This window comes from Elephas maximus, chromosome 18 (genome assembly GCF_024166365.1).
Source record: "Elephas maximus indicus isolate mEleMax1 chromosome 18, mEleMax1 primary haplotype, whole genome shotgun sequence".
Classification (NCBI taxonomy): Eukaryota; Metazoa; Chordata; class Mammalia; order Proboscidea; family Elephantidae; genus Elephas; species Elephas maximus.
In genome coordinates, this window is record NC_064836.1 from 12990330 (window position 1) to 13005648 (window position 15319).

The 15319-nt window shown below is 40.3% G+C and overlaps 1 protein-coding gene across 5 annotated transcripts in view; it reads left to right on the plus strand.

Annotated features, from left to right (window-relative positions):
• The window catches only part of LOC126061320 (zinc finger BED domain-containing protein 6), a 53960-nt gene extending 38997 nt beyond the window's left edge, over positions 1-14963 (plus strand). For 4 of the 5 annotated variants that reach the window (XM_049857789.1, XM_049857790.1, XM_049857792.1 and 1 more), the window contains 7 exons: positions 597-665; positions 5275-5778; positions 6107-6186; positions 10213-10543; positions 11758-11924; positions 12285-12352; positions 12720-14961. In XM_049857789.1, the coding sequence (XP_049713746.1) occupies positions 597-665; positions 5275-5778; positions 6107-6186; positions 10213-10543; positions 11758-11924; positions 12285-12352; positions 12720-12978 (1478 nt within the window). In that variant the 3' untranslated portion in view covers positions 12979-14961. Of the gene's footprint in view, positions 1-596; positions 666-5274; positions 5779-6106; positions 6187-10212; positions 10544-11757; positions 11925-12284; positions 12353-12719 lie in introns of all 5 variants that reach the window. The other variant, XM_049857794.1, reaches the window with a different exon arrangement.
• The last annotated feature ends 356 nt before the right edge of the window (positions 14964-15319 follow it).

Sequence of the window (15319 nt, forward strand, 5' to 3'; positions counted from 1 at the left end):
ACATTGGAGCTAATTACTTTTAGCAGAATAGCATTTTTTTTTTCTTTCTTTCTTGAGCTTTAGATTTTCTTGAAGATAAGTAATTAGGTATTGTCTTTCCACTTGTTCTCTAGCCCAAGAGGATGCTCTTGTTTAGGGCTTTCTGGTGTTCTCTGAGCAAGCGGAAGTTACTTTTTATTTGCAGCCAAATTTCCTTCCTCTCGGGCTCCTTTCCTCTTTGTCTATCAAATTGAAGATTCTCATTACTAATTTAATAGCATATTTCAAATAGATTTATGGGTAATAACCTTTTGATGTCAATAAGATTTTAGGAAGTTGTACAGTAACAAAATGATTCCCCTGAATCCAGTAGTGTTTGCTTCTCAGATCTAAAGAAAGGCAGCTTCTCATTTAGCGTTCCGCGGTGCTCTAGGGACTCTGTGACGCACATGGGTCTGCTCTGCGGAGAAGGGAAGTTTAAGACCATGAGAGGTTATTTTAAAAATTTTTCCATTAGAAGAAAAATATAAACCTAATTTGTGAACTTTGAAAAAGTAATTTGATTTATAAAAAGTCTCTGTTTAACTTTTATTTTTTGAAATTATTTCTATTTATAGTTCAAGTTTCCAAATCTCTGAAGGAGCGATTAGGCATATCCACTGATCCAAACAGTGAGGCAGCGACAGGTGAGTGAATCCTAAGACTAAGTCCTGATGTTTTTTTCTTGCCGTAAGAATCTTTGCTTTCCCCCCCAATTTGTTGGTTGTCGTTAGATTAAAACCCTGTTGCTGTGGAGTCAATTCCAACTCGTAATTACTCTATAGGACAGAGTAGAACTGTCCTATAGGGTTTCCAAGGAGCAGGTGGTGGATTCAAACTGCTGCCCTTTTGGTTAGCACCGAGTTCTTAACCACTGCGCCACCAGGGCTCCGTAGTTAGATTAGAGCTTGTGTTTTATTTTTTGTCATTTTGTTTGTTTTTTAAGTAATATACTTAGTGTCTGAATTTCCTTTTTGTACTTAGAGATAGCAAAATGATTCTTCATTATGGTATTAATAGTGGGAAATTAGAAACAATTATCCAACAAAAGGGAATTAGATTAAATTATGGTAGCTGTGTGTGAAAATAATCAGTCATTGAAAATCAGGTTCTGAAAAGTAATAACATGGGAAAATGCATTATGTGAAATGAAGAAAGATTACAAAAGAACAAATACTACTTTTGACCTAGAACAGAAGAATCTTTAAAAAAATGGAAGTGTACTTTCTTGTTATGAGAACTTACTCTTAGGAAAAATATTCATGTGTATGGAGTGATTCCAGTATTATAAAGACAGAAATACGTGTTTAGAAAAAATGCTGTGAAAAAAGTACATGTACCCATTCATACATACAGACACACACAGACATCCACAACCACATATGTGTACGGTTTAAAGGATAACAAAATGAACATCCATGTACTCAGCTATCCAGCTTTTGTCTGCATTGCTGGATTCAGTTTGATGCATTTCATCTAGGATTTTTAATTTTTACATCTATATTTATAAATCATGTTAGCCTGTGCTTTTCCATTTTTATTCTGTCCTTCTCTGATTTTGGTATTAAGGTTACACTAGCATCATAAGGGAGTCTCATGTCAGACGTTCATGTTCTTTTGTAGGGAACCTGAATTTATCCTCCAGAAACTTTCTCGAATTTTCTTTTTGTTGCTCCCTGGCATACTGCAGCTTCACTGTGGTGGATCTCAACACAGATCTTTTTTTTGTTGCACTTGGCACACTATTCAGTAGGTCCTTTGAATCTAAGGACTTGTCTCCTCTAATTGTAGAAAGCATTCCTCTAATTTCTTTGAAAATATCCTCTCTGCCTTTCTTTTTGTTTTCTCTTTATGGAATTCTTACTTAGACACACCTTGGAACTTTCGGACATATGTTTTGCATGTCTTGGGACTTGGCTTTTGTACTTCTGATTTCTTTGCTTTTTTGCCTCACCACCTGTGAGCTTTACTCTGCTTTATTTTCGAGATCGGGGTCAGCAAACTTTTTCTGTAAAGGGCCAGATAGTAAATATTTTAGGCTTTATGGTCCACAGTCTCTGTCGCACCTATTCAACTCTGACATTATAGTGAGAAAGCAGCACACACAATACGTAAATGAATGTGTTCCAATAAAGCTTTATTTTCAAAACTAGATGGTAGCCAGATTTGGCCCGTGGGCTGTAGTTTGCCGATCCTGTCCTAGATGGCTGGTTTTGAGCCAGCTTTGCCCGTTTTGTTATTCAGTCCTTCTGTTGGACATTTAAGGAGCCCTGGTGGCACAGTGGTTAAAGGTATCAACTGCTAACCAAAGGTCACGAGTTCAAAACCACCAGCAGATCCATGGGAGAAAGATGTGGCAGTCCATTTCCGTAGGGATTTACAGCATTGGAAACTCTGTGGGGTCACTATGAGTCGGAGTCGACTTGATGGCAGTGGGTTTTTATTGGACATTTACTTTGACACTTGTGTTTTTATTTTCTAAAACTTATTTTCCCTGACTTTGCCTTTTTCAAAGTCTGATTTGGCTGCTCTGGGGTTTCTCATTTAAATGTTTTAAAAATTTTTTGGGTTTTGTGTGTGTTATGGCTTCTAAATTGCTTCACTTTGCTTATTTTGGATCATTTTTAATGTTATTTGTCGCTAGTTGTAAGTATCTGGCTTAGGTTTCTTCTGTGGTTGTAAAAGTCTTTTTCCCAAGTAGCTGTCTATCCTGACTGGAATATCTGACTGATAACTGCCTGTGTAGAGAGGGTGTACTGAAGGCAGCTTGTGTGAGTTGCAAGTTGGAAGTAACAATTGACACAGTAAGAAAGGCTTTCCTTACTTTCAGAGTAGAACTAACTTTTTCTTTTCTACCTTTGCTTTTTCCTTCCCCTGCCTCCTTTTTCTTCTTGGCCTTTATGGAAGCCTGGAGTTTCCATGCTCTACTTCTCTAAAGCCCCAACATCCTTATGATATGTTCCCTTCCCAGGCAAGTGCTTCTGTTTTTAAGGGCCAATTCTCAGGAGAAGGTCATGACTGGCGCAACTGATGAATACACAGTCCTTAAATTTCCACCCCAGTGGTTATCCCGAGCCCATTGTTACTTTTCATACTAGGTGACCCAAGGTTGGCATATTTCTTTGGCTGTGTTGAATAGCTCTCAGCCCTACAGTCCTACCTTTTTTTTTTTTTTTGCTAAATTCAGACATCTGTTTCCTACCTTCAGGAATTCCTCGAGACCTATGCCCTTCTGGTGCATTCTTGTTTTCCATTGCTATTGTGCGTTTGTTTTCATTTCTAATTTCTTCTTTATCATTTTGATGAAATTTTGGTAAGGTGGGAAAACCATTCATATTAATTTTCCTACGGTGATAATTTTGAGATCATCTTGAAATGGAAGAATTTATAATTTTTACAACAAACCTAAAGAAATAATTCAGTGTTTGAGTGCTTCCTATGTAACGCACAATGCTAAAATATCTCAGGCAACGAAATAGATATGGTCTCAGTAAGTGTCTGGTATAGTTGGAGATAGGCAGTTACAGTACCGTGTGATCAGTGCTGTGCCCAGAGAACAAACGAGAGTTGAGGATGTCAGGTTCTAGGTGAGTCCTGAACTCAGTTAAGACCAAGCAGCAAGGGCCTTGAACATTATGCCCTTTTAAGAACTATCTATATGGGATCAAATTGACAACAGCAACTCGAAAGATTAGATAGGAACCTTAATGACAGAGAGTTTATGCTAATGACAAAGGAACAACTCAGAAAAGGAGGGTGAGAATGGTTACACAACTCCAAGAATGTAATTAGTGTCACCAAATTGTACATGTAGAAACTGTTGAATTGGTGTATGTTTTGCTGTGTATATTCTTAACAACAACAACAACAAAAATTTGGGGGGGTGGAGAAACAGGCAGCAAGGGAAGTGAGATGGTAGAAAATATTCCATGTAGGGCGGACAGCATATTCAGAAGTTCAGGAGACAGAACAGAATGTGTTTAAGGTTGTGAAAGGGTTTTTATTGATTCGTTGAGTAATTTCGAAGAGTCGAAACAAAGTTAAAACAGTTTCGGAGATTTATTAGCCAATCATACAATTCACAAATTGGATAACACACACTATGAGACTGTGTGCTGCACCTGAGAAGAGGCAATATCCAGTTTTTACAGTCCAAGGAACAAAGAAAGTCAGGAAGTCCAAGCAGTTTCGATGACTCTTTTGGATAGTCATTAAAATGTCTCTTGAAATCCTTTCTCAGAATTTTGTTTGGCTAAGAAGACAAACGAGGCAGGTCTTGAGGGGTCAGTGCCTGCCAGCACCAGCTTGTCTGGAATGTGGGGCTATTTTAAGAGTGGTAGTTACACATAAACTTAAAGAAATAAGCTAGTTATCATCTCTAAAGTTTAAGTTACTTAGTATCTTAAACATCTGCCCTGTGAAATGAGGTGGTATTTATCCTCTTCCAAGCTTGGTGTAAGTGACTCCATCTTGTTTTAGCCATTGTTTTTATTTTTCTTTTTCCTTAAAAGTTATTATTCAGTGATTACAGATGTGTGTGTGTATTATCTGCAAATTATTATTGTTTATCCCACATCACTTCATTCTTTCTTTTCCTAGCACTTTAGACATGGGGATAGTTATATATGTCAAGTGTGAAATTTGCTCTTCAGTTTAAACAGATCGAGAGTGATTAGTGTATCATTAAAAACAGCTGTTCAGTTGGTTTCGTGGCACACCAATCTCTGGGCCTGCCATTGTTCCTCTGCCTTGTCACTTGTTTTACCTTCTTTACATCATTAAATATCACTTCCTCTGAAAAGCTTCCCTTAGGCCATTCTAGACAAGGATTGGTGTTCTTGCTATAGCATTGTAACTGCCTTTATCAAAGCAGTTACTACCACACTTTTTCATTGCTGGTTTAATTGTCTATTAGAGATTGTATTTTGCTCACCATTATATTTCTAGCATAGTGTCCAGCACATGTCTGAACTAATTTATTGCTGTTTTGAATAGTAAGACTTGAATGGTAAGAAATGACAGATTTCTTCAACTAGTACATGCCTTTCAGGTGCCTCAAAAATAGCCTCTGAGAAATAAAGATCAGCAGTTTTTGCCTTCTAAGAGTTTTCCTTAAGGGTCATACTACCTGAAACATGCAGTAATCTAAAATTGAGATTGAAACTAATATAGGACTCTTGATCATTTTCATTGCCTGCCTAAGGGATATCTTTCTACCTTACATACAATGACATATTTTTTCCCCCATGAAAACAGAGAAGGTTACTAAAGTTGGCGAGATCCACGTGAAGACACTAGAAGAAATTCTTCTTGAAAGAGCCAGTCAAAAACGTGGAGAATTGCAAACTAAACTCAAGATGGATGGACCTTCAAAAGCCGATGACTCCACTTCAGGAACGAGAAACTCCTCCAGTATCCGAATCAAAACCTTTTCTGAGGTCCTGGCTGAAAAGAAACATCGGCAACAGGAAGCAGAGAGACAAAAAAGCAAAAAGGATGTAACTTGCATGAAGTTAAAGGCTGAGAGTGAAATGAAGAAGCCAGTGGTTTTGCCACCCATAGTTGCCAGCAAAGGACTGTCAGAGGAGCCTGCAGGGAAAACAAAGCCCATGCAGGAGGTGCACATCAAAACGCTGGAGGAAATTAAACAGGAGAAGGCACTGAGGGTGCAGCAGAGCTCTGAGAGCAGCACCGGCGCCCACCCCCAGCCCGAGGGCACAGCAGGGGCAAGGCGGCTCTTGCGCATCCCCAAAAGGACAGGTAACCAAAGAGCTGGTCTGTAGTGTTGCTTGCCAAAATGCTATTCCACGGGTACCCACAGGAGTTCTGTGAGAACTTTTATTTGTTGGAATAACTTTGAAAAGTGCTGGATTCATTAAAGTTAAGCTATTTTTTATAGTAGCACCATATAGACCTTTGATATCCTAATGGACATTTTGAGACTTTATGAGAGCTCATTCGTTTTGTCTAAAATTTGTTTTGTCCTATTTTATCATTATTTGCATTAAGAAACATTTTGCTTGACCTCAGCCATCATGAAGTCACAGTCTATATGAAATAATTAATGACATGTTTAATATGAATATAGGTATAAAAGAAGAGAAGAAACTTCAGGAAGGATGTGAAGTTGCATCTCAGAGCAGTGCTGCTACAGCAGAGGCTAAAGAGGTGGGTTTATTTAAGATCACTGTGTAATATTTTTTGTCTGTGGCAAGCAAGGGCTAGATGAATGATAAAATGTGCATTTTAGTATTAAAACAAAAACAAACCGGTCCATTGGTGTGGAGTCAATTTGAACTCATAGCGACCCTGTAGGACAGAGTAGAACTTCCCCATAGGATTTCCAAGGAGCGCCTGGTGGATTCAAACTGCTGACCTTTTGGTTAGCAGCTGTAGCTCTTAACTACTGTGCTACCAGGGTTTCCCTTTTGGCATTACCTTATAATAAATTTCTATTAAACTTTTCACTGATAACATTATTCACTATGCTTATAGTTTTCTATGAGAGTTTTCTCTACTTCTATGTATATGAGTGTTCTCTGCCCTTATAAAGTGGTTTTTAATTGGCCATTAATGTTTTTAATTTTTATTTCCTGCCTTTCAGAGTAATAACGTATTATCGATTGAATTGTGTCCCCCAAAAATATGTGTTGTAAATCCTCTGGTTATGATCCCATTTGGGAATGAGCTCTTTGTTTTGTTAATGAGGCAGGGTTAGTGTAGGGTGTATCCTGAGTTAATCTCTTGAGATATGAAAGATATTAAACAAGCTAGCAGAGACCAGAGACAGGGAAAGAGAAATGCCAAGCCATATGAAGATTGTCCAGAAGCAGAAGCTCAGAAGAGCTGACGAAGAGAGAAAGCCCTACCCTAGAGCTGGCATCCTGAATTCGGACTTCTAGCCTTGTAAACTGTGAGAAAATTAATTTTTTAAAGCCACTCACTTGTAGTAGTTCTGTTATAGCAGCACTAGATTACTAAGACGTAGTGCTACAAAACTTGGGAATTTCTACTTTATAAAAGAATGAAAAAATCCTCATAATTCCACAACCCAGATGTAAGCACTATTAATTTTTTTATGAACTTCCTCTCAGCCTTTTCTTTATGTATGTATGCACATGAACTTGTTTAAGATTTAATTCATGTTTACAACATAATTGAGAACTCTACAATGGTAACTTTTACAGCCTGCTTTTTTTTTTTTTTTAAATAATTTTACCGTCTTAGTAATTCTTCAAAACTTTAGTTTTTACTGGCCACATAATATTCTATTATAGAAATATAATCTTTCTGGGCATTTAGATTTTGTTCTACACAATTATAAAAAATAGTGAACGTCTTTGTTCATAAATCTTGGTGCAGCTGTCTGATTATTTAGATGTCATTAGTATTTGACTTAAAGTCGTGCATGTTAGCCTATAGACACTGAGATTTTATTGGTCCACACATCTTTAATTCTAATTTTTCATTTTAGCTTGGTATTGTCTGTCTAACATCAAATAAAGAACTTTTCTCTTGGATTCTGGGTTATGTCACATTGTGCTTGACATAGATGTTAACCCAGTGTCTTAGTTGTCTTAGTACTGCTCTTACAGAAATACCACAGATGGGTGGCTTTAACAAACAAATTAATTTTCTCACAGTTTAGGAGGCTAGAAGTCCGAAATCGGCGCCAGCTCTAAGGGAAAGCTTTCTCCTTGTGTTGGCTCTGGAGGAAGGTCCTTGTTTCTGAGCTTCTGCACCTGGGCGATCTTCATCTGACTTAGCATCTCTCTTTTCCTATCTCTGCTTCTTTAAACCTCAAGAGAGACTGACTCAAGATATACCCTACACTAATCTTCCTTATTAACATAACAAAGACAACCCCTTCCCACATGGGATTATAATCACAGGCACAGAGGTTAGAATTTATAGCACATATTTTTGGGGGACATAATTCAATTCATAACATTCTACCCTTTGGCCCCCCAAATTCATGTTCTTGCCACATGTAAAACACATTCACTCCAATCTCATCTTCTGAAGCCTCTAAATCAAATACGGGTGAGATGTTAGGCACATTCCATCCTGAGGCAAAATCCCTCTTCATCTGTGAACCGGTGAAGTCTAGAATACATGTTATCTGCTTCCAGAGTACAGTGGTAGAACAGGTACAAGGTGTAGACATTTCTATTACAAATAGGAGAAATTGGAGAGAAAGAAGGGATAATTGGCACCAAGCAAGTCCAAAACCCAGCAGAACTATTTACATCAGCTCTCAAGGTTTGAAAATAATCCTCTGTTCTCTGAGACCAGCTGGGTAGTGGGCCTGCCCTCCAGATTCTGGGTGTTGGCCATACTCCCTGGGTTCTCAGTGGAGGCCACTTGGGCCTGGGTTTCAGCTTTGCCTCCCAGGCCCACTGGGATGGCAACCGTGTTCCCTTGTCTTCGGGCAGCCTCATTCTCCTAGCTCATCTGAGTGGCAACTCCACCCCCTCGGCTCTGGCAGGCCCCTTTCTTCTGCCCCTTGGGCATGGCAGCCGCATCCCCCTGGCACACCTTAATGGCAGCCCCACAGTCTGGAACTGAGTTGTCCAAGATCCAACTCTTTGAAACCTAGGAGGCCTTACACTTTGAGATCCAGGAGACCTTGGCCCCACGCTTGGAAACAGATTATACGCCCTGCTTCTTCCAACAGTTCTGCTGATCTCCGTATTGTTCCATGGAATGGTCCTTTTCTTTTCTCGGAGGATAACAGATGTAGTTTCTTTGGCTTCTTTCCACCTATAGAATTCCAAGAGGCAGACAGTGTTCTTCCCATGGCCAGATTGAAGCATGTGAGCGCCCTAAGCATTGATAATTTGTGGCACCCCTTTGCTTGCTCATGTGTTTGATTGGGTTATGAGAGTTTTATACACACACACGCGTGCGCATGTGCGCGCGCGCATGCACGTGGAAACCCTGGTGGCGTAGTGGTTAAGAGTTTGGCTACAGCAGGTCGTTATCTGCCAGGCACTTCTTGGAAGCCTTATGGGGCAGTTTCTACTCTGTCCTGTAGGGTCATTATGAGTCGGAATTGTCTTAATGGCAACGAGTTTGCTTTTTTTTTTTTTTATTTTGTATATACATATACACACGTGTGTGTGTATGTGTCTTAGCTCTCCATGATGTAACTTTGTTTTAAATGTGACGATAATATTAACTATTGAACACAAAGGTTACGTATGCCATTTTACTATAAGCAGCAGGGAGAAACCACACAGCCCCTTTAAGATCAGGGTTAGAAATCTCCCGAGTCAGATATTCAAGTTCATTACTTACAAGTTCTACCTTCCACCAGACATTTGAACATACTTCAGACAAGCTCTTTGCAACTGCATAGAAAGCATTACTCTTCCTCCATTGTCCAATCACATGTTGATCATTTTCTTTGAAATCCTCACCAGAAGCACATTTAACGTCCACATTTCTAGCAACATTCTCTTGGCTGGCACCGTAGGTATTCTCTAAGGCAGTAGAGACTTTCTGTATAGCTCTCCTCACATCCTTGAGAGCCCTCATCAGAATCACCTCTGACATCCATAATTCTACCAACAGTCTCGTCAAGGCATTCTAGGCTTTTACTGTAAGATACCTTAAAACTCTTCCAGCCTCTACTTGTTATCCAATTCCAGAACTGTTCCCACATTTCAGGTATCTGTTAGAGCAGCACCCCACTCTTCCAGTACCAAAGTCTGAGTTATCTCGTGCTGCTATATCAGAAATATCACAAATGGGTGGCTTTAACAAACAAATCTATTTTCTCACGGTTTGGGAGGCCAGAAGTCTGAATTCAGGGTGCCGGCTCTAGGGGAAGGCTTTGTCTCTCTCTGCGGGCTCTGGAGGAAGGTTCTTAGCTCTTGGAGCTTCTGCTCCATGGGCATTCTTCATGTGGCTTGGCATCTCTCTTCCCCCATCTCTGCAGTGCTTGTTTAATCTCTTTTATATCTCAAAAGAGATTGACTCAAGATACACCCTACACTAATTCTGCCTCGTTAACACAACAGTGACAGCCCATTCCCAGATGGGATTATAACCAGAGGCATAGAGGTTAGGATTTACAACTCATATTTTGGGGGGACATAATTTAATCCATAACACCCAGTATTTATTAAATAATGTTTATCATGTGGCTTGAGGTACTGAATTTTAATGTTGTCAACGAAACACCCACAGGCTTCCGATGAGACCACAGGAGGTAGCATCACTAAAATTCAAGTCAGGAGATGTGAGACCGTGAGAGAGAAGCACATGCAGAAACCGCAGGAGAGGGGAGCCCCACAGAAGGAAAAATCCGTTTTAACACCCCTTCAGGGTGATATAGCCTCTTGCAATACCCAGGTGCCAGAGAAACCAGTGCTCACTACTGTACCAGGTGTCGCTCGGCACCCAACAAAGCGGCTGCCCACAAAGTCATCCCAGAAGGTGGAAGTAGAAACCTCAGGGATTGGGGATTCAATATTGAACGTGAAATGTGCAACACAGCCCTTGGAAAAAAGGAGTAAAGGTGAGTGCTTTTTATAGTGTATCTTGCTTTAGGATTTCAGAGTTACCAAGCTTAATTAACTCCCTGGAAACAGTTGGGTTGAATTTAATATGCCTTATATACTAGTGAAAGGAGCCCTGGTGGCACAGATGGTTAAGCACTTGGCTGCTAACCAAAAGGTTGGTGGTTAGAATCCACCCAGCGGCTCTGAGGGAGAAAGACCTGGTAATCTGCCTCTGTAAAGATTGCAGTGCAGAAAACCCTATGGGGCAGTTCCACCCTTATCACATGGGAATTGCCATGACTTGATGGCTTCTGTCTTAGTCATCTAGTGCTGCTGTAACAGAAATTGACAAGCAGATGGCTTTAACAAACAGAAGTTTATTCTCTCACAGTCTAGCAGGCTGGAAGTCCAAATTCAGGGTGTCAGCTCCAGGGGAAGGCTTTCTCTGTCGGCTCCGGAGGAAGGTCCTTGTCATCAGTCTTCCCCTCGGCTAGGAGCTTCTTACACAGGAACCCTGGGTCCAAAGAACATGCTCTGCTCTTGGTGCTGCTTTCTTGGTGGTATGAGGTCCTCCTCCCTTGGTCCCGGGATTTGGCAAGTGATGCTGCCAGGGGGCTGTAACACTTTGCAGGGGATGGGGGCCCACCCTCAGCCACCTAGTCCAGGGAAAGACTGATGACAAGGACCGTTCTCCAGAGCTGACAGAGAGAGAAAGCCTTCCCCTGTAGCTTATGCCCTGAATTTGGACTTCTAGCCTACTGGACTGTGAGAGAATAAACTCCTGTTTGTTAAAGCCATCCACTTGTGTATTTCTGTTGGAGCATCACTAGATGACTAAGACAGCCCCTGACAACAACATACACTGGTCAGATAGGCTTATTAAAAAAGACAAAACTAGATGAATTCCTTTCTCAGAACTTATAGTTGCTGCCTAAAAAGCTGTATCTAAAACTTTCCACGGTGCATCCTCCCTCTGGTTTTGAAGAAGGAAAACACCTGGGAATAGAAAAACAGTGGCGAATTCAAGAGCCACTGAAAGAGGGGTCATTTGAGTATGTAAATCTACATTGTGGCCATTTGTTGTAGGACAGATTGCCTTGGAGCATTTTCAGACTTTTGTTTAGTGCCATTCCTAGTATTGGAGGAATTTTTGGTATTTTATTCTGAATCATCCTCCGTGTGAAAGAGAAGTAATTCTAGCTATTAATTGAATATTTTCTGTCCTTTGTAGCTAAACCCAAAGTGAATGTGAAGCCATCTGTGGTTAAAGTTGTTTCAGCCCCCAAATTGGCCCCAAAACGCAAGTCAGTAGAGGTCCACCCTGCCGTCGTTGCAGCTGTGAAGCCGCTCAGTAGCAGCAGCATCCTGCAGGAAAGCCCCGCCAAGAGAGCAGCGGTGGTAAGCTGCGGACCTAACTGCATGGTGCTTTGTTCTGTGTGGTAGGAAAGAGGGCGGATTCACACTCTCACAGCCTGTTATATCTGTGTGCACTGCGTCCTGCCATTTCCTAAGCATTTTGGTTGTTGAGGTTGCTGCCGTATTTTACGTTTACAGTTAAGACATTTATGGAGTGGCAGGACAGGGGATGTTTTACCTAATTTTGGGGTGGCAAGGTATCTACTTCTTTGTACACTCAGCGTTTGGATTATCGATTCTTGAATTCCCAGGCTTAAAGAAAGGTACCATGAATCCAAGAGGCAGCAAAAGACAGATATGCAGAAACAAAAAGCCTGACTTACCCTTACTCTTACTTTGTAGGCTGTTGTCCCGCTCCTCTCTGAAGACAAGTTAGCCACTGTGTCCGAGACAGAAAAACCTAGGGACAGGTAATACCACACAGTCCTTTTCAACCAAACTTTAGACCTCTAATAGTGTTGTTTATGTTCTCGAGAGAATAACTGCTAGGTAACTTTAAATATTTATAATTTAGCCTTATCTAAATAAATCTTCTGAACTTCAAATTAATCGTAAGGAAACGTGAAATTCAGTGTTGCTGTTCTCCTTTGGTTCCATTATATATTTTGCCTGTATTATTTAAAAGATGTTTTTAACACCTGGCTGAAGTCTTCTTTAAATTACGAAAATGCTTGGTTCCAAATCCGTAAAAGTTTTTTATACGTCCTGAGACACAATTCCTTCAGCCAGCCATTGAAAAGGGGCACTTTTCTAATCTTTTTTTTTCCCCCCTTACAGTCTCGTGCTGTCTCCAACTCAGTCCTCTTCAGATTCCTCGCCACCAGAAGTATCTGGCCCTTCCTCATCCCAAATGGCTACGAAACCTCGCCGCCTCAGCTCTGCATCAACCGGAAAGCCCCCACTGTCTGTGGAGGATGATTTTGAGAAACTAATATGGGAGATTTCAGGAGGCAAGTTAGAAGCCGAGATCGACCTGGATCCTGGGAAGGATGAAGATGACCTTCTGCTCGAGCTCTCAGAAATGATTGACAGCTGAAGCTGGCAGTGAAAAACTTAAAAAAAAAAAAAAAAAACACCAAAAAACTGGACTTAGTTTCATCTATTACAACATTTACCCGAGGTGATCATTTCATTAGTCTAGAACTCCTCCCACATGAGAAGTATACCTCTGAAGTACCCGTGTGTGTCCCAGATTCCTTTGGGTCAGATTTTTAAAGTCACCCATTTCATTTTGTTCATTTGATGCCGTTGTTTAGCATCTTTGAGATACAGTTCTGTTTGTCTTTCTGTCCACAAAAAGAGACTGAGAGGAGAATCCTGGCGAAGGGTGCAAGAGAACGAGTGACTCCTTGAGGTGTTGGTCAGTTTTGGCTTTTTTTTTCCCCCCTTTATTGTATTATTTCTTTTATGAATTGTCTTAATGTACTTAATATTACCTGAATTTGAAAAGAATGAAGACGGCTGCTACCATTAAGGACCAAATTTCATGCTACCACTAAACAAAAAATTACTTCGTCTATGTTAAATTGTCTGTCTTTTTAAATGTATTTAGAGATTGAACTAAGCTTTAGAGAGGTGCTGAGTGACTCCGGAAGCCGGTGGTCTGGATAGAACCTTGGGCCTGATTGTGATGCTCCTGCTGCTCTGTAAGCCTCTGAAGAGCAATAGCTAATTTATTATTACTGTAATTTCTTCAGGCTTTAAAGTGCCTCAGGGGTGCCCTGAAACTAATTTTCTATTTCTGGAATTCCCTTGATTCTCTGTAAGAGATGGCGACATGATTAGAGGAATTCCTTTTTAGTATGAAAGTTGTCCCTTCTTTAGTACTTGTCTCCTATTAAATTGTCAAAGGGACAAAAATTGGTTAAATTTTTTATTTCTATCTCTCCCAGTGAACTCCTCTTGCCCAGTATTTATTTGGGTCCCTGTACCTAACCGAGGGCAAAAATGAACTCATTTAAGCTGCCAATATTTATCTCTGGACTGTAGCAGTACACTGACTTGTACTGCAGCAGGGATATTGAAACGCTCTGGGGGTGTATTGAATACCTTCCAGCTCTACAGTTTTCTTCATTTCTGAATCGAATTTTCTTTTCTTGTGTTGGTCTCCTTCATATCACCTCAAGGGTTTAGACTTGTGAAGGAACAAGAATGATGGGGATAGTAGTCTTGAAAGGAGACACACTGTACATAATCAGAAGGAAAAAGAAGGGACTTCCATTTTGATATTTTGCTCTAGGGGGCCAGTTTTGTTTCTCAGAGGGAAATCTGACCCACCTGTCACGCTGGCTCCTAAGGAACTGCTGTTGTAAGCGGCTCATCAAGAGTTGAACTTCATGTAGCCTTGTTGGGAATATGGAAAAGGAAGAAAGCCACAGGACTGCCCGTTCAGTCTTGGAAGCTCTGAATGATTCCGCCCCAGCAGCGATGATGTGGAATCTGTGTGCAGACACCTCTCCCGGGGCCTCTTCCGTGACTGAGTGTTGGGTGTAGCCCTCCGAAGCAGGGGTGGGAGGCTAGGGTTTCCGCACAGCTTGTCTACTTATTTCATTTTTGGAATCACCTTACAGATTCCAGAACCCTTTTGTATATAACCTTTATTCTTTTGTTTTTTAAAAATAACTTTGTTTCATATTTAAATCCCTTGTATTAGTCATTGATTCATGTTCAGCATTATTTCAGCCATTTGCCATTACAAAAAAAGAAATACTTATTTGTGTTTTAAATAAAACTGGTGTAGGAAAGTCTTGACATCGTGAGTAAATAGTCTTACGTTACTTAAACCTAGACTCTGCCTTGACAGAGGCCTCAGTCAGAATTTTGTTACCCATTTCGTAAATGGTCCAATTTCGCAGATACCGTTTGGCTTTAGAGACCTTTCATAAGGACTTATGCCTCACAGATCCACACGCGTGCTTCGGTTTTAACTGCATACGCTAAGTTAGGTAAGAGTGCATCTGATTATTATATGTACCTTCTGTCGCCTGAGAATTTCTTTATGACACTGATACTTAGTTGCTGTTAATGTAATTCAAGTGGTGCTATTAAATCTTTAAAAGGAGGGGGGAGATTGGAAGTGATTTTAAATTCAATGACCTAGAATTTCAAGCATGAAGGTATAGCATGTAAAAAATCCCTTAATTCAGGAGAGTTCAGATGTTTTCAATAGTGTGCCAATTTTTAAATTGTTATGGAGGTAAATACATATTAGCTACTAAGAACATAGATTTTTTAATAGCAGTCTAAAAGTCTCCAGTTCAATCAGCCTTTCATAAAACACAAAACAGATTGTGTATTTAATTTTGAGTGATGATGGCCTTCAATTTTAACATTAGGTGGAGGCCCCAAATGTTGCAGAGTTTGGCCATAGCCAGAAA